Here is an 18924-nt window from a genome sequence, read left to right on the forward strand (position 1 = left end):
CTCCCTATACACTACCCTGTTCCCTTTACACTACCCTGTTCCCTATACACTACCCTGTTCCCTATACACTACCCTGTTCCCTATACACTACCCTGTTCCCTATACACTACCCCTGTTCCCTATACACTACCCTGCTCCCTATACACTACCCTGTTCCCTATTCACTACCCCTATACAATACCCTGTTCCCTATTCACTACCCCTATACACTACCCTGTTCCCTATACACTACCCCTGTTCCCTATACACTACCCTGTTCCCTATACACTACCCTGTTCCCTATACACTACCCTGTTCCCTATACACTACCCTGTTCCCTATTCACTACCCTGTTCCCTATACACTACCCCTGCTCCCTATACACTACCCTGTTCCCTATACACTACCCTGTTCCCTATACACTACCCTGTTCCCTATACACTACCCTGTTCCCTATTCACTACCCTGTTCCCTATTCACTACCCTGTTCCCTATACACTACCCCTGTTCCCTATACACTACCCCTGTTCCCTATACACTACCCTGTTCCCTATTCACTACCCTGTTCCCTATTCACTACCCTGTTCCCTATTCACTACCCTGTTCCCTATACACTACCCTATTCCCTATACACTACCCTGTTCCCTATACACTACCCTGTTCCCTATTCACTACCCTGTTCCCTATACACTACCCTGTTCCCTATTCACTACCCTGTTCCCTATTCACTACCCTGTTCCCTATACACTACCCTGTTCCCTATACACTACCCCTATACACTACCCTGTTCCCTATTCACTACCCCTATACACTACCCTGTTCCCTATACACTACCCTGTTCCCTATTCACTACCCCTATACACTACCCTGTTCCCTATACACTACCCCTGTTCCCTATACACTACCCCTGTTCCCTATACACTACCCCTGTTCCCTATACACTACCCTGTTCCCTCTACACTACCCTGTTCCCTATACACTACCCCTGTTCCCTATACACTACCCCTATACACTACCCCTGTTCCCTATACACTACCCTGTTCCCTATACACTACCCTGTTCCCTATTCACTACCCCTATACACTACCCTGTTCCCTATACACTACCCTGTTCCCTATACACTACCCTGTTCCCTATACACTACCCTGTTCCCTATACACTACCCTGTTCCCTATACACTACCCTGTTCCCTATACACTACCCTGTTCCCTATACACTACCCCTGTTCCCTATACACTACCCCTGTTCCCTATACACTACCCCTGTTCCCTATACACTACCCCTGTTCCCTATACACTACCCTGTTCCCTATACACTGCCCTGTTCCCTATACACTGCCCTGTTCCCTATACCCTACCCTGTTCCCTATACACTACCCTGTTCCCTATACACTACCCCTATACACTACCCCTGTTCCCTATACACTACCCTATTCCCTATACCCTACCCCTATACACTACCCAGTTCCCTATACACTACCCCTGTTCCCTATACACTACCCTGTTCCCTATACACTACCCCTATACACTACCCCTGTTCCCTATACACTACCCTGTTCCCTATACACTACCCTGTTCCCTATACACTACCCTGTTCCCTATACACTACCCTGTTCCCTATACACTACCCCTGTTCCCTATACACTACCCCTATACAATACCCCTATACACTACCTCTATACACTACCCCTATACACTACCCCTATACACTACCCCTATACACTACCCTGTTCCCTATACACTACCCTGTTCCCTATACACTACCCTATACACTACCCTGTTCCCTATACACTACCCTGTTCCCTATACACTACCCCTGTTCCCTATACACTACCCTGTTCCCTATACACTACCCCTATACACTACCCTGTTCCCTATACACTACCCTGTTCCCTATACACTACCCCTGTTCCCTATACACTACCCCTGTTCCCTATACACTACCCTGTTCCCTATACACTACCCCTATACACTACCCCTGTTCCCTATACACTACCCTGTTCCCTATACACTACCCCTATACACTACCCTGTTCCCTATACACTACCCCTGTTCCCTATACACTACCCTGTTCCCTATACACTACCCTGTTCCCTAAACACTACCCTGTTCCCTATACACTACCCCTATACACTACCCTGTTCCCTATACACTACCCTGTTCCCTATACACTACCCTGTTCCCTATACACTACCCTGTTCCCTATACACTACCCTGTTCCCTATACACTACCCCTATACACTACCCTGTTCGCTATACACTACCCTGTTCCCTATACACTACCCTATTCCCTATACACTACCCCTATACACTACCCTGTTCCCTATACACTACCCTGTTCCCTATACACTACCCTGTTCCCTATACACTACCCTGTTCCCTATACACTACCCCTGTTCCCTATACACTACCCTGTTCCCTATACACTACCCTGTTCCCTATACACTACCCCTATACACTACCCTGTTCCCTATACACTACCCTGTTCCCTATACACTACCCCTATACACTACCCTGTTCCCTATACACTACCCCTATACACTACCCTGTTCCCTATACACTACCCTGTTCCCTATACACTACCCTCTTCCCTATACACTACCCCTGTTCCCTATACACTACCCCTGTTCCCTATACACTACCCTGTTCCCTATACACTACCCTGTTCCCTATACACTACCCCTGTTCCCTATACACTACCCCTGTTCCCTATACACTACCCCTGTTCCCTATACACTACCCCTGTTCCCTATACACTACCCCTATGAGCCCTGGTCTAAAGTAGTGCACTACCCCTATGGGCTCTGGTCTAAAGTAGTGCACTACCCCTATGAGCCCTGGTCTAAAGTAGTGCACTACCCCTATGAGCCCTGGTCTAAAGTAGTGCACTACCCCTATGAGCCCTGGTCTAAAGTAGTGCACTACCCCTATGGGCCCTGGTCTAAAGTAGTGCACTACCCCTATGGGCCCTGGTCTAAAGTAGTGCACTACCCCTATGAGCCCTGGTCTAAAGTAGTGTACTACCCCTATGGGCCCTGGTCTAAAGTAGTGCACTACCCCTATGGGCCCTGGTCTAAAGTAGTGCACTACCCCTATGGGCCCTGGTCTAAAGTAGTGCACTACCCCTATGGGCCCTGGTCTAAAGTAGTGCACTACCCCTATGAGCCCTGGTCTAAAGTAGTGCACTACCCCTATGAGCCCTGGTCTAAAGTAGTGCACTACCCCTATGAGCCCTGGTCTAAAGTAGTGTACTACCCCCATGGGCCCTGGTCTAAAGTAGTGCACTACCCCTATGAGCCCTGGTCTAAAGTAGTGCACTACCCCTATGAGCCCTGGTCTAAAGTAGTGCACTACCCCTATGGGCCCTGGTCTAAAGTAGTGCACTACCCCTATGAGCCCTGGTCTAAAGTAGTGCACTACCCCTATGGGCCCTGGTCTAAAGTAGTGCACTACCCCTATGGGCCCTGGTCTAAAGTAGTGCACTACCCCTATGAGCCCTGGTCTAAAGTAGTGTACTACCCCTATGGGCCCTGGTCTAAAGTAGTGCACTACCCCTATGGGCCCTGGTCTAAAGTAGTGCACTACCCCTATGAGCCCTGGTCTAAAGTAGTGCACTACCCCTATGAGCCCTGGTCTAAAGTAGTGCACTACCCCTATGAGCCCTGGTCTAAAGTAGTGTACTACCCCCATGGGCCCTGGTCTAAAGTAGTGCACTACCCCTATGAGCCCTGGTCTAAAGTAGTGCACTACCCCTATGAGCCCTGGTCTAAAGTAGTGCACTACCCCTATGGGCCCTGGTCTAAAGTAGTGCACTACCCCTATGAGCCCTGGTCTAAAGTAGTGCACTACCCCTATGGGCCCTGGTCTAAAGTAGTGCACTACCCCTATGGGCCCTGGTCTAAAGTAGTGCACTACCCCTATGAGCCCTGGTCTAAAGTAGTGTACTACCCCTATGGGCCCTGGTCTAAAGTAGTGCACTACCCCTATGGGCCCTGGTCTAAAGTAGTGCACTACCCCTATGGGCCCTGGTCTAAAGTAGTGCACTACCCCTATGGGCCCTGGTCTAAAGTAGTGCACTACCCCTATGAGCCCTGGTCTAAAGTAGTGCACTACCCCTATGAGCCCTGGTCTAAAGTAGTGCACTACCCCTATGAGCCCTGGTCTAAAGTAGTGTACTACCCCCATGGGCCCTGGTCTAAAGTAGTGCACTACCCCTATGAGCCCTGGTCTAAAGTAGTGCACTACCCCTATGAGCCCTGGTCTAAAGTAGTGCACTACCCCTATGGGCCCTGGTCTAAAGTAGTGCACTACCCCTATGAGCCCTGGTCTAAAGTAGTGTACTACCCCTATGGGCCCTGGTCTAAAGTAGTGCATTACCCCTATGGGCCCTGGTCTAAAGTAGTGCACTACCCCTATGGGCCCTGGTCTAAAGTAGTGCACTACCCCTATGAGCCCTGGTCTAAAGTAGTGCACTACCCCTATTAACCCTGGTCTAAAGTAGTACACTACCCCTATGAGCCCTGGTCTAAAGTAGTGCACTACCCTATGGACCCTGGTCTAAAGTAGTGCACTACCCTATGGACCCTGGTCTAAAGTAGTGCACTACCCTATGGGCCCTGGTCTAAAGTAGTGCACTACCCCTATGGGCCCTGGTCTAAAGTAGTACACTACCCTATGGACCCTGGTCTAAAGTAGTGCACTACCCTATGGACCCTGGTCTAAAGTAGTACACTACCCTATGGGCCCTGGTCTACAGTAGTGCACTACCCTATGGACCCTGGTCTAAAGTAGTGCACTACCCTATGGACCCTGGTCTAAAGTAGTGCACTACCCTATGGACCCTGGTCTAAAGTAGTGCACTACCCCTATGGACCCTGGTCTAAAGTAGTGCACTACCCTATGGACCCTGGTCTAAAGTAGTGCACTACCCCTATGGGCCCTGGTCTAAAGTAGTACACTACCCCTATGGGCCCTGGTCTAAAGTAGTGCACTACCCCTATGGGCCCTGGTCTAAAGTAGTACACTACCCCTATGAATCCTGGTCTAAAGTAGTGCACTACCCCTATGGGCCCTGGTCTAAAGTAGTACACTACCCTATGGGCCCTGGTCTAAAGTAGTGCACTACCCTATGGACCCTGGTCTAAAGTAGTGCACTACCCTATGGACCCTGGTCTAAAGTAGTGCACTACCCTATGGGTCCTGGTCTAAAGTAGTACACTACCCCTATGGACCCTGGTCTAAAGTAGTGCACTACCCTATGGACCCTGGTCTAAAGTAGTGCACTACCCCTATGGGCCCTGGTCTAAAGTAGTACACTACCCCTATGGGCCCTGGTCTAAAGTAGTGCACTACCCCTATGGGCCCTGGTCTAAAGTAGTACACTACCCCTATGAATCCTGGTCTAAAGTAGTGCACTACCCCTATGGGCCCTGGTCTAAAGTAGTGCACTACCCCTATGGACCCTGGTCTAAAGTAGTACACTACCCCTATGGGCCCTGGTCTAAAGTAGTGTACTACCCCTATGGGCCCTGGTCTAAAGTAGTGCATTACCCCTATGGGCCCTGGTCTGAAGTAGTGCACTACCCCTATGGGCCCTGGTCTAAAGTAGTACACTACCCCTATGGGCCCTGGTCTAAAGTAGTACACTACCCCTATGGGCCCTGGTCTAAAGTAGTGCACTACCCCTATGAGCCCTGGTCTAAAGTAGTGCACTACCCCTATGAGCCCTGGTCTAAAGTAGTGTACTACCCCTATGGGCCCTGGTCTAAAGTAGTGCACTACCCCTATGAGCCCTGGTCTAAAGTAGTGTACTACCCCTATGGGCCCTGGTCTAAAGTAGTGCACTACCCCTATGAGTCCTGGTCTAAAGTAGTGTACTACCCCTATGGGGCCTGGTCTAAAGAGGTGCACTACCCCTATGGGCCCTGGTCTAAAGTAGTGCACTACCCCTATGGGCCCTGGTCTGAAGTAGTGCACTACCCCTATTAACCCTGGTCTAAAGTAGTGCACTACCCCTTTTAACCCTGGTCTAAAGTAGTGCACTACCCCTATTAACCCTGGTCTAAAGTAGTGCACTACATAGGGAATAGGGGGCCATCTGAATATGGATTGAGACTCAGCCCTGTGGTTAGAAGTTAGAACCATGGCTGCAGGCAGGATGAGCTCTGATTGGTTAGAGAGAAGTCAGGGTTAGACAGACAGGAAGAGAAACAGACAGACAGACAGGAAGATAGACAGGAAGAGAAACAGACAGACAGACAGACAGGTAGATAGACAGGAAGAGAAACAGACAGAGAGATAGACAGGAAGAGAAACAGACAGATAAGACAGGTAGATAGACAGACAGGTAGATAGACAGACAGGTAGATAGACAGACAGACAGGTAGATAGACAGGTAGATAGACAGGAAGAGAAACAGACAGACAAGACAGGTAGATAGACAGACAGGTAGGTAGACAGGTAGATAGACAGGAAGAGAAACAGACAGACAGACAGGTAGATAGACAGGAAGAGCAACAGACAGATAGACAGACAGATAGACATGAAAAGAAACAGACAGATAGACAGGCTGGCTGGCAGATAGACAGGAAGAGAAACAGACAGGTAGATAGACAGACAGACAGGTAGATAGACAGACAGACAGATAGACAGGAAGAGAAACAGACAGACAGACAAGAAGAGAAACAGACAGACAGACAATCAGACTAACGTATCAGGTGTAAAAGCCTATCCATCCAGAGATCTGTATATAATGACGACATGCTCATGTCCCCGGGCCTTAATAAACGGGGAGTTGTTGTCCGAAAGGCGGGAAGGCAGGCGACAAGTTGAGGAAAAAAACTGCCGCAATGGATTATGGGATTGTAGTTCATTACCACTTTTCTGAACTGAACTAGGTTTGAATATTTGCTTAAATGAAGACTACAACTCCCTTCAATCCAGTGTCCCATATAGTTCTTAATTTCTGTTGTGAATGATTTTGATATCAGAGGTGTCATCACTGATCTGACTCCTCCCTACTAGAGAGTCATCACTGATCTGACTCCTCCCTACCAGAGGGTCATCACTGATCTGACTCCTCCCTACTAGAGGGTCATCACTGATCTGACTCCTCCCTACTAGAGGGTCATCACTGATCTGACTCCTCCCTACTAGAGGGTCATCACTGATCTGACTCCTCCCTACTAGAGGGTCATCACTGATCTGACTCCTCCCTACCAGAGGGTCATCACTGATCTGACTCCTCCCTACCAGAGAGTCATCACTGATCTGACTCCTCCCTTCGAGAGTCATCACTGATCTGACTCCTCCCTACTAGAGAGTCATCACTGATCTGACTCCTCCCCACTAGAGAGTCATCACTGATCTGACTCCTCCCCACTAGAGAGTCATCACTGATCTGACTCCTCCCCACTAGAGAGTCATCACTGATCTGACTCCTCCCTACCAGAGGGTCATCACTGATCTGACTCCTCCCTACCAGAGGGTCATCACTGATCTGACTCCTCCCTACCAGAGAGTCATCACTGATCTGACTCCTCCCCACTAGAGAGTCATCACTGATCTGACTCCTCCCTTCGAGAGTCATCACTGATCTGACTCCTCCCTACTAGAGAGTCATCACTGATCTGACTCCTCCCATCGAGAGTCATCACTTTTATCTGACTCCTCCCTTCGAGTGTCATCACTGATCTGACTCCTCCCTTCGAGAGTCATCACTTTTATCTGACTCCTCCCTACCAGAGAGTCATCACTTTTATCTGACTCCTCCCATCGAGAGTCATCACTTTTATCTGACTCCTCCCATCGAGAGTCATCACTGATCTGACTCCTCCCATCGAGAGTCATCACTTTTATCTGACTCCTCCCTTCGAGAGTCATCACTTTTATCTGACTCCTCCCTTCGAGAGTCATCACTTTTATCTGACTCCTCCCTTCGAGAGTCATCACTTTTATCTGACTCCTCCCTTCGAGTGTCATCACTGATCTGACTCTTCCCATCGAGAGTCATCACTTTTATCTGACTCGCTTTGTAACAGAGTTGGATAGAGGGCTCATCTTTGCCATCTTCTTTGCATAAAGCAGATTTTGTGGCACGCGAGTGTCAATCCAAGTCTAACCAGATTGGTCAGCTCATTCATTACTAGGAAGGAAAGGAAGGAAGGAAGGAAGGATGCATGTCTACAGCTCAGGAAACACAAAAGGTTCTATTTGCGAAGCAAATGTTCATATTGACATTAATATTGTCCATGAGACTGAATATTCAACCCCAGGTCCCGCCAGGCGACTAGTAGTTTGTTAGCATTAGCATCATCACTGAGACACAGAGAGAGGAGGGACATCTTACTTACACAACAGGTGACAGGCGTGTGGCCTCAGGCATGGTAGCGCATGGAGTAGCCTAGCATCGGCTAGCTATAGCGTAGCTTAGCCATGTAGCTTAGTCGTAGCGTCGGCTAGCTATTGCGTAGCTTAGCCATGTAGCATCGGCTAGCTGTAGCATTCCCGTAAAACTTTTTTTTTTTAAATATGCAAAATGCAGAAATCGGTCCGCCATTTACCGGTTATTAAAATTTGACGAGTTCGCCTAATTTCAGTTTATGTGACGAAAACAAGCAGTGTAGAGAATCATTGTCTCAACCGCTGTGAAATCAATAAATTAATCGCTGTTCATTGAAGATGGTGTACAAAACCAAAAGTAAAAAAGACACATAGAAATAGCACACATAGAAAATATCCACCCCATTCAATGAGAATGACAGATCTATAATTTGGTCGGGTCGCCCAAAAAGTTAAATATTGCAGATTTAATAGCGGGGAGATTATTTGCTGAAATCCCTGAACACAACAGGTGATTATGAGAGACAGGCTTCTATTTTAGCCAGTCGTCCATTTCCTTATTGAACACAGCTTTTGCTTATTTGCATAGTTAAATTGTTTAATTCCAGCATTCACTTCCAGTATTTTAATACATTTCTTAATTTCCTGTATTAATTTAAATACATTTCTTCTCTTCATTTCCTGTATTCATTTAAATACATTTCTTCTCTTCATTTCCTGTATTCCTTTGAATACATTTCTTCATTTCCTGTATTCCTTTGAATACATTTCTTCATTTCCTGTATTCCTTTGAATACATTTCTTCATTTCCTGTATTCCTTTGAATACATTTCTTCATTTCCTGTATTCCTTTGAATACATTTCTTCATTTCCTGTATTCCTTTGAATACATTTCTTCATTTCCTGTATTCCTTTGAATACATTTCTTCATTTCCTGTATTCATTTGAATACATTTCCTAATTTCCTGTATTCATTTGAATACATTTCCTAATTTCCTGTATTCATTTGAATACATTTCCTAATTTCCTGTATTCATTTGAATACATTTCCTCATTTCCTGTATTCATTTGAATACATTTCCTTCACTAATGTGTTATCATTTAAACACTGCGTCACGTTTTCGTCTTAGTATGCCTCTATTTTCCTCATATTCCCTGACAGAATAATTATTCTCCTCTGACTGTGCATTTTCTGCAGTTCATATTTTCACCACTAGAGGATGATCGGCCAACTTCGCTAAGGGTCTGTATCCCCCAAAGTTGTTGACTGTTTTTGTGCTTCAAGTTAGCAAGCGGTTAGCAGCCAACGGCTAGCGGTTAGCAGCCAACGGCAAGCGGTTAGCAGCCAACGGCTAGCGGTTAGCAGCCAACGGCTAGCGGTTAGCAGCCAACGGCAAGCCGTTTCTTACTGGCGATAAGAACGGATGATTGCTATAATTTTTTCGAATCATTATAGAATTATTTCATTTAACAAATCAAACAAACCTCGTAAACAATTAATTTAGACTCCGCATTTATTTGAAACGGGCGTTTAATTTGCTGAAATGCGTGCCGTTGCCCGGCTGTTAAAAGGAACAGGCGACTATTTGAGACAGCTTAATTTAAGTTTTAGTAGACTGGCTATAGCTAGCTGTAGCATCAACAAGCTGTAGCATCGACTAGCTATAGCATCAACAAGCTTTAGCATAGACTAGCTATAGCATCGGCTAGCTGTAGCATAGACTAGCTATAGCTAGCCATAGCATAGACTAGCTATAGCATCAGCTAGCTGTAGCATAGACTAGCTATAGCTAGCCATAGCATAGACTAGCTATAGCTAGCCGTAGCATTAGCTAGCTGTAGGATAGACTAGCTATAGCTAGCCGTACCTTAGCGAGGTAGAATGGCTAAAGGTGGCGCTAGTCCTGGCAGGCTTCAGTGTGCGTCAGCAGTAGCAGAACAAACAGCACAGGCTGAGAGACATGTAAAGCATCATGGGTAGGAGAGGGGTCATGAGTGAGGGGGTGAAAGATGAGCAGGTGACAGCCGAACGACAGGAAGGGGCGGAGTTATCTGGAGGTTTAGTAGACGGGAAGAGGAGCCCTTATTCTTTCAAATATCCCAACGAGCCAATCAGATAGTTTGAACGGTGTGTGTGTGTGAGCGTTAGGAATCTAAAAAAATCCCTCTGAAACCAACAGGTAGCTTTCCTCCATCACTATCCGTGTCCCAAACCTCAACCCTTACCATAGCCCTCACAATCACATTTTAACCGTCTTCATTGAAAAAGAGGTGTGTGTGTTTAATCCACTGTACTCCCTGTGTGATGCAGAGTAGCCCACAACTAAACCCCCCCATTGAGCCCTGAAACACTACAGTGTAGGGAACCTAGTGCCCTGTGTGACGCAGAGTAGTCCACAACTAAAACCCTCCCCATTGAGCCCTGAAACACTACAGTGTAGGGAACCTAGTGTCCTGTGTGATGCAGAGTAGTCCACAACTAAAACCCTCCCCATTGAGCCCTGAAACACTACAGTGTAGGGAACCTAGTGTCCTGTGTGATGCAGAGTAGTCCACAACTAAAACCCCCTCCATTGAGCCCTGAAACACTACAGTGTAGGGAACCTAGTGTCCTGTGTGATGCAGAGTAGTCCACAACTAAAACCCCCTCCATTGAGCCCTGAAACACTACAGTGTAGGGAACCTAGTGTCCTGTGTGATGCAGAGTAGTCCACAACTAAAACCCTCCCCATTGAGCCCTGAAACACTACAGTGTAGGGAACCTAGTGCCCCTGTGTGATGCAGAGTAGTCCACAACTAAAACCCCCTCCATTGAGCCCTGAAACACTACAGTGTAGGGAACCTAGTGTCCTGTGTGATGCAGAGTAGTCCACAACTAAACCCCCCCCCCATTGAGCCCTGAAACACTACAGTGTAGGGAACCTAGTGTCCTGTGTGATGCAGAGTAGTCCACAACTAAACCCCCCCCCCCATTGAGCCCTGAAACACTACAGTGTAGGGAACCTAGTGTCCTGTGTGATGCAGAGTAGTCCACAACTAAAACCCTCCCCATTGAGCCCTGAAACACTACAGTGTAGGGAACCTAGTGTCCCTGTGTGATGCAGAGTAGTCCACAACTAAAACCCCCTCCATTGAGCCCTGAAACACTACAGTGTAGGGAACCTAGTGTCCTGTGTGATGCAGAGTAGCCCACAACTAAAACCCCCCCATTGAGCCCTGAAACACTACAGTGTAGGGAACCTAGTGCCCTTGTGCTGTGGGGCTGGGTTTAGCAGGGATATTGGTCCAACTGAGCAAGTAGTGTGTGCAGCCAACAGACAAGACAAAAGGCAGACAGAGAGAGACAGACGAAGCGAGAGACAAGGGTCACAGGTGAATTGGCTTTCTTTACCAAATCAATTTTTAAAAAACCAACACTTTTAATTAAAAAAACTTCAGTATCAAAAAAACACAACTTTTTGTTTGTTTGTTGTTGAAAAACACACATCAACACATGTATCAAATGTACAAAAAAAAAAAAAAAAAGGCCACAGCAGTCTGAGCAAGCCAGGCAAAACCGTGACAACCGCATCCGTGACAACCGCAACCGTGACAACCGTAACAAAATCAAGTCTAAACCAGGAAGCAGCAGCGGCAGGGAGAGGAACGGGACTCTAAAGAGCCAGGGAGTGATGTCACAGCTGTAAGAGCCCTCTCTCTCTCTCTGTGTGTGTGGTCAGTAAGCAGGAAGTGAGGTCAGTGAGGTGAAACACTCAGAATGAGGTAGATTTTACAGTTTTGAGATGACAGGATTTCCTACAGTAAAACATCTCTATCTTAACGTTTAGTAAAAGAGATTACGTGATTCCCTACAACAAAACATCTCTCAACGTTTATTAGAGATGATGTGATTCCCTACAACATCTCTATCTCAACAGAGATGATGTGATTCCCTACAACATCTCTACCTCAACAGAGATGACGTGATTCCCTACAACATCTCTACCTCAACAGAGATGACGTGATTCCCTACAACATCTCTATCTCAACAGAGATGATGTGATTCCCTACAACATCTCTACCTCAACAGAGATGACGTGATTCCCTACAACATCTCTACCTCAACAGAGATGACGTGATTCCCTACAACATCTCTACCTCAACAGAGATGATGTGATTCCCTACAACATCTCTACCTCAACAGATATGACGTGATTCCCTATAACATCTCTACCTCAACAGAGATGATGTGATTCCCTACAACATCTCTACCTCAACAGAGATGATGTGATTCCCTACAACATCTCTACCTCAACAGAGATGATGTGATTCCCTACAACATCTCTACCTCAACAGAGATGATGTGATTCCCTACAACATCTCTACCTCAACAGAGATGATGTGATTCCCTACAACATCTCTACCTCAACAGAGATGATGTGATTCCCTACAACATCTCTATCTCAACAGAGATGATGTGATTCCCTACAACATCTCTATCTCAACAGAGATGATGTGATTCCCTACAATATCTCTACCTCAACGTTTAGCAACGTTGTGCCCTTTTGAAAAGATCACAGAGGGTGTGGTCAGTAACCAGGGGGTGTGGTCAGTAACCAGGGGGTGTGGTCAGTAACCTTGATCGAAGGAGTCGTCGGAGGAGCTAAGCCCCGCCTCCTGCAGCAGGAGGGATAAGTGCTTCTGTTTCCTCTCCCGAGCCGCCTGATTGGACGAGGAGGGGGACGGTCTCTTCCTGGGCGGGGCTGTGTGAGGTCGCAACCCCGAGGAGGGGTGACAGCCCCCCCGAGGGACATCCTCTTCAGAGTCCGAGTCTGGTGCAGAGAACACAGACACATTAAAGTGTTAGTCGTATATTCAGATAGCTAGGTGGGACAACCACATATCACAGTAGTTAGTATATTCAGATAGCTAGGTGAGACAACCACATATCACAGTAGTTAGTATATTCAGATAGCTAGGTGGGACAACCACATATTACAGTAGTTAGTATATTCAGATAGCTAGGTGGGACAACCACATATTACAGTAGTTAGTATATTCAGATAGCTAGGTGGGACAACCACATATCACAGTAGTTAGTATATTCAGATAGCTAGGTGGGACAACCACATATTACAGTAGTTAGTATATTCAGATAGCTAGGTGGGACAACCACATATTACAGTAGTTAGTATATTCAGATAGCTAGGTGGGACAACCACATATCACAGTAGTTAGTATATTCAGATAGCTAGGTGGGACAACCACATATCACAGTAGTTAGTATATTCAGATAGCTAGGTGGGACAACCACATACCACAGTAGTTAGTATATTCAGATAGCTAGGTGGGACAACCACATATCACAGTAGTTAGTATATTCAGATAGCTAGGTGAGACAACCACATATCACAGTAGTTAGTATATTCAGATAGCTAGGTGGGACAACCACATATCACAGTAGTTAGTATATTCAGATAGCTAGGTGGGACAACCACATATCACAGTAGTTAGTATATTCAGATAGCTAGGTGGGACAACCACATATTACAGTAGTTAGTATATTCAGATAGCTAGGTGGGAAAACCACATATTACAGTAGTTAGTATATTCATCTTCAGATAGCTAGGTGGGACAACCACATATCACAGTAGTTAGTATATTCAGATAGCTAGGTGGGACAGCCACATATCACAGTAGTTAGTATATTCAGATAGCTAGGTGGGACAACCACATATTACAGTAGTTAGTATATTCAGATAGCTAGGTGAGACAACCACATATTACAGTAGTTAGTATATTCAGATAGCTAGGTGGGACAACCACATATTACAGTAGTTAGTATATTCAGATAGCTAGGTGGGACAACCACATATCACAGTAGTTAGTATATTCAGATAGCTAGGTGAGACAACCACATATCACAGTAGTTAGTATATTCAGATAGCTAGGTGGGACAACCACATATCACAGTAGTTAGTATATTCAGATAGCTAGGTGGGACAACCACATATCACAGTAGTTAGTATATTCAGATAGCTAGGTGGGACAACCACATATTACAGTAGTTAGTATATTCAGATAGCTAGGTGGGACAACCACAGTAGTTAGTATATTCAGATAGCTAGGTGGGACAACCACATATTACAGTAGTTAGTATATTCAGATAGCTAGGTGGGACAACCACAGTAGTTAGTATATTCAGATAGCTAGGTGGGACAACCACATATTACAGTAGTTAGTATATTCATCTTCAGATAGCTAGGTGGGACAACCACATATTACAGTAGTTAGTATATTCAGATAGCTAGGTGGGACAACCACTTATCACAGTAGTTAGTATATTCATCTTCAGATAGCTAGGTGGGACAACCACATATTACAGTAGTTAGTATATTCATCTTCAGATAGCTAGGTGGGACAACCACATATCACAGTAGTTAGTATATTCAGATAGCTAGGTGGGACAACCACATATTACAGTAGTTAGTATATTCAGATAGCTAGGTGGGACAACCACATATCACAGTAGTTAGTATATTCAGATAGCTAGGTGGGACAACCACATATCACAGTAGTTAGTATATTCAGATAGCTAATAGGCTTTAATATGGAGTTGGTCCCCCTTTGCTGCTATAACAGCCTCCACTCTTCTGGGAAGTCATTAATATGGAGTTGGTCCCCCTTTGCTGCTATAACAGCCTCCACTCTTCTGGGAAGTCATTAATATGGAGTTGGTCCCCCCTTTGCTGCTATAACAGCCTCCACTCTTCTGGGAAGTCATTAATATGGAGTTGGTCCCCCCTTTGCTGCTATAACAGCCTCCACTCTTCAGGGAAGTCATTAATATGGAGTTGGACCCCCCCTTTGCTGCTATAACAGCCTCCACTCTTCTGGGAAGTCATTAATATGGAGTTGGTCCCCCCTTTGCTGCTATAACAGCCTCCACTCTTCTGGGAAGTCATTAATATGGAGTTGGACCCCCCCCTTGCTGCTGTAACAGCCTCCACTCTTCAGGGAAGTCATTAATATGGAGTTGGACCCCCCCCCTTGCTGCTGTAACAGCCTCCACTCTTCTGGGAAGTCATTAATATGGAGTTGGTCCCCCCCTTTGCTGCTATAACAGCCTCCACTCTTCTGGGAAGTCATTAATATGGAGTTGGTCCCCCCTTTGCTGCTATAACAGCCTCCACTCTTCAGGGAAGTCATTAATATGGAGTTGGACCCCCCCTTTGCTGCTATAACAGCCTCCACTCTTCTGGGAAGTCATTAATATGGAGTTGGTCCCCCCTTTGCTGCTATAACAGCCTCCACTCTTCTGGGAAGGCTTTCCACTAGATGTTGGAACATTGCTGCTATAACAGCCTCCACTCTTCTGGGAAGGCTTTCCACTAGATGTTGGAACATTGCTGCTATAACAGCCTCCACTCTTCTGGGAAGGCTTTCCACTAGATGTTGGAACATTGCTGCTATAACAGCCTCCACTCTTCTGGGAAGGCTTTCCACTAGATGTTGGAACATTGCTGCTATAACAGCCTCCACTCTTCTGGGAAGGCTTTCCACTAGATGTTGGAACATTGCTGCTATAACAGCCTCCACTCTTCTGGGAATGCTTTCCACTAGATGTTGGAACATTCCTGCTAGAACAGCCTCCACTCTTCTGGGAAGGCTTTCCACTAGATGTTGGAACATTGCTGCTATAACAGCCTCCACTCTTCTGGGAAGGCTTTCCACTAGATGTTGGAACATTGCTGCTATAACAGCCTCCACTCTTCTGGGAAGGCTTTCCACTAGATGTTGGAACATTGCTGCTATAACATCCTCCACTCTTCTGGGAAGGCTTTCCACTAGATGTTGGAACATTGCTGCTATAACAGCCTCCACTCTTCTGGGAAGGCTTTCCACTAGATGTTGGAACATTGCTGCTATAACAGCCTCCACTCTTCTGGGAAGGCTTTCCACTAGATGTTGGAACATTGCTGCTATAACAGCCTCCACTCTTCTGGGAAGGCTTTCCACTAGATGTTGGAACATTGCTGCTGGGACTTGCTTCCATTCAGCCACAAGAGCATTAGTGAGGTTAGCCACTGATGTTGGGCGATTAGGTCTGGCTCGCAGTCGGCGTTCCGATTCATCCCAACGGTGTTCGATGGGGTTAAGGTCAGGGCTCTGTGCAGGCCAGTCAAGTTCTTCCACACCGATCAACAAAATATTTCTGTATGGACCTCACTTTGTGTGCATGGTCATGCTGAAACAGGAAAGGGCCTTCCCCAAACTTTTTCCACAAAGTTGGAAGCACAGAATAGTCTAGAATGTCATTGTATTCTGTAGCGTTAAGACTTCCCTTCACTGGAACTAAGGGGCCCGAACCATGAAAAACAGCCACAGACCATTATTCCTCCTCCACCAAACTTTACAGTTGACACTATGCATTGGGGCAGGTAGCGTTCTCCTGGCACCCGCCAAACCCAGATTCGTCCGTCGGACTGCCAGATGGTGAAGTGTGATTCATCACTACAGAGAAAGTGTTTCCACTGCTCCAGAGTCCAATGGCAGTGAGCTTTACACCACTCCAACAGACGCTTGGCATTGAGCATGGTGATCTTAGGCTTGTGTGCAGCTGCTCTGCCATAGAAACCCATTTCATGAAGCTCCCGACGAACAGTTATTGTGCCGACGTTGATTTCAGAGGCAGAAGAATGTCACGCTCACCCACACCACACACACCACACCCACACCACAACACACACACACACAACACAAACACACCACACCACATCCACACCACACACACACCCACACCACAAACACAAACACACCCACACCACAAACACACCACAAACACAAACACACCACAAACAAACCCACACACAACACAAACACACCCACACCACAAACACAAACACACCCACACCACAAACACACCACAAACACAAACACACCACAAACAAACCCACACACAACACAAACACACCCACACCACAAACACACCACAAACACACACACCACCCACACCACACCCACACACACACCCACCCACACCACAAATACACACACACCCACACACCACAACACACACACACCACAAACACACACACATATCCTCAGTCTGTACAGGGTTAGGACACACCGACACACACACATATCCTCAGTCTGTACAGGGTTATGACACACCGACACACACCGTACTAACAAAGTGTAACTCACTGTAGTCGTAGCTGGAGCGCTGAGAGGAGGAGTGAGGAAGAGGAGGAGAAACCGTCTTCCTCTCACCTCTAACCTTCTGTTTCCCTCCAGACGAGAGGGTCACCTCTCCATCCCTCCCGCTGGGGTCAGAGGGCGGCCGGCGGCTGAGTACGGACAGGGAGAGAGCTCTGTCCAGGTCACAGGCTAGCTGCTCCTGGTCACACAGAGCGACACGACGAGCCTTACAGACCTGCTGGAGAGAACACACACACACACCATTACAAACACACACACACACTGAGCCTTAAAGACCTGCTGGAGAGAACACACCATTACAGGTCACAGGCTAGCTGCTCCTGGTCACACAGAGCGACACGACGAGCCTTAAAGACCTGCTGGAGAGAACACACCATTACAGGTCACAGGCTAGCTGCTCCTGGTCACACAGACTGACACGACGAGCCTTAAAGACCTGCTGGAGAGAACACACCATTACAGGTCACAGGCTAGCTGCTCCTGGTCACACAGAGCGACACGACGAGCCTTAAAGACCTGCTGGAGAGAACACACCATTACAGGTCACAGGCTAGCTGCTCCTGGTCACACAGAGCGACACGACGAGCCTTAAAGACCTGCTGGAGAGAACACACCATTACAGGTCACAGGCTAGCTGCTCCTGGTCACACAGAGCGACACGACGAGCCTTAAAGACCTGCTGGAGAGAACACACCATTACAGGTCACAGGCTAGCTGCTCCTGGTCACACAGAGCGACACGACGAGCCTTAAAGACCTGCTGGAGAGAACACACACACACACCATTACAAACACAAACACACACACACACACCATTACAAAACACACACACACACACCATTACAAAACACACAAACACTGAGCCTTAAAGACCTGGTGGAGAGAACACACACACCATTACAAACACACACACACACCGTTACACACACACACCGAGCCTTAAAGACCCGTTACACACACACACCATAACACACACAGACCGTTGCACACCGTTTTACACACACACACACACACACACACACCGTTACACACACACACACCGTTACACACACACACCGTTACACACACACCGAGCCTTAAAGACCCGTTACACACACACACCATAACACACACAGACCGTTGCACACCGTTTTACACACACACACACACACACACACACACACACACACACACACACACACACACACACACACACAGTTACACACACACACACACACACACACCGTTACACACACACACCCCGTACCTCCAGAGAGTGACTGGTGGACGGCTCCTGATCCTGCCAACTCCTCTTCTCTCCTCCTCTTCCTCCCTGCAGCTCGTCCTCCTCTCTGGAACAGTGGAATCTCTTCCTCCCTCCGTCAGCCACCTCAGAGTACCGCACCGTCCTGCCCAGCCTGACACGC

The 18924-nt window shown here is 47.0% G+C and overlaps 1 protein-coding gene across 1 annotated transcript in view; it reads right to left on the reverse strand.

Moving 5' to 3' along the window:
* Window positions 1-18924, reverse strand: part of LOC129833734 (trinucleotide repeat-containing gene 18 protein-like) — a 299469-nt gene that overhangs the window by 49791 nt on the left and 230754 nt on the right. The window contains 3 exon segments of the mRNA XM_055898516.1: window positions 12935-13129; window positions 17505-17733; window positions 18765-18915. Of these exon segments, the coding sequence (XP_055754491.1) occupies window positions 12935-13129; window positions 17505-17733; window positions 18765-18915 (575 nt within the window).

The sequence above is a fragment of the Salvelinus fontinalis genome, chromosome 34, assembly GCF_029448725.1.
Source record: "Salvelinus fontinalis isolate EN_2023a chromosome 34, ASM2944872v1, whole genome shotgun sequence".
Taxonomy (NCBI): Eukaryota; Metazoa; Chordata; class Actinopteri; order Salmoniformes; family Salmonidae; genus Salvelinus; species Salvelinus fontinalis.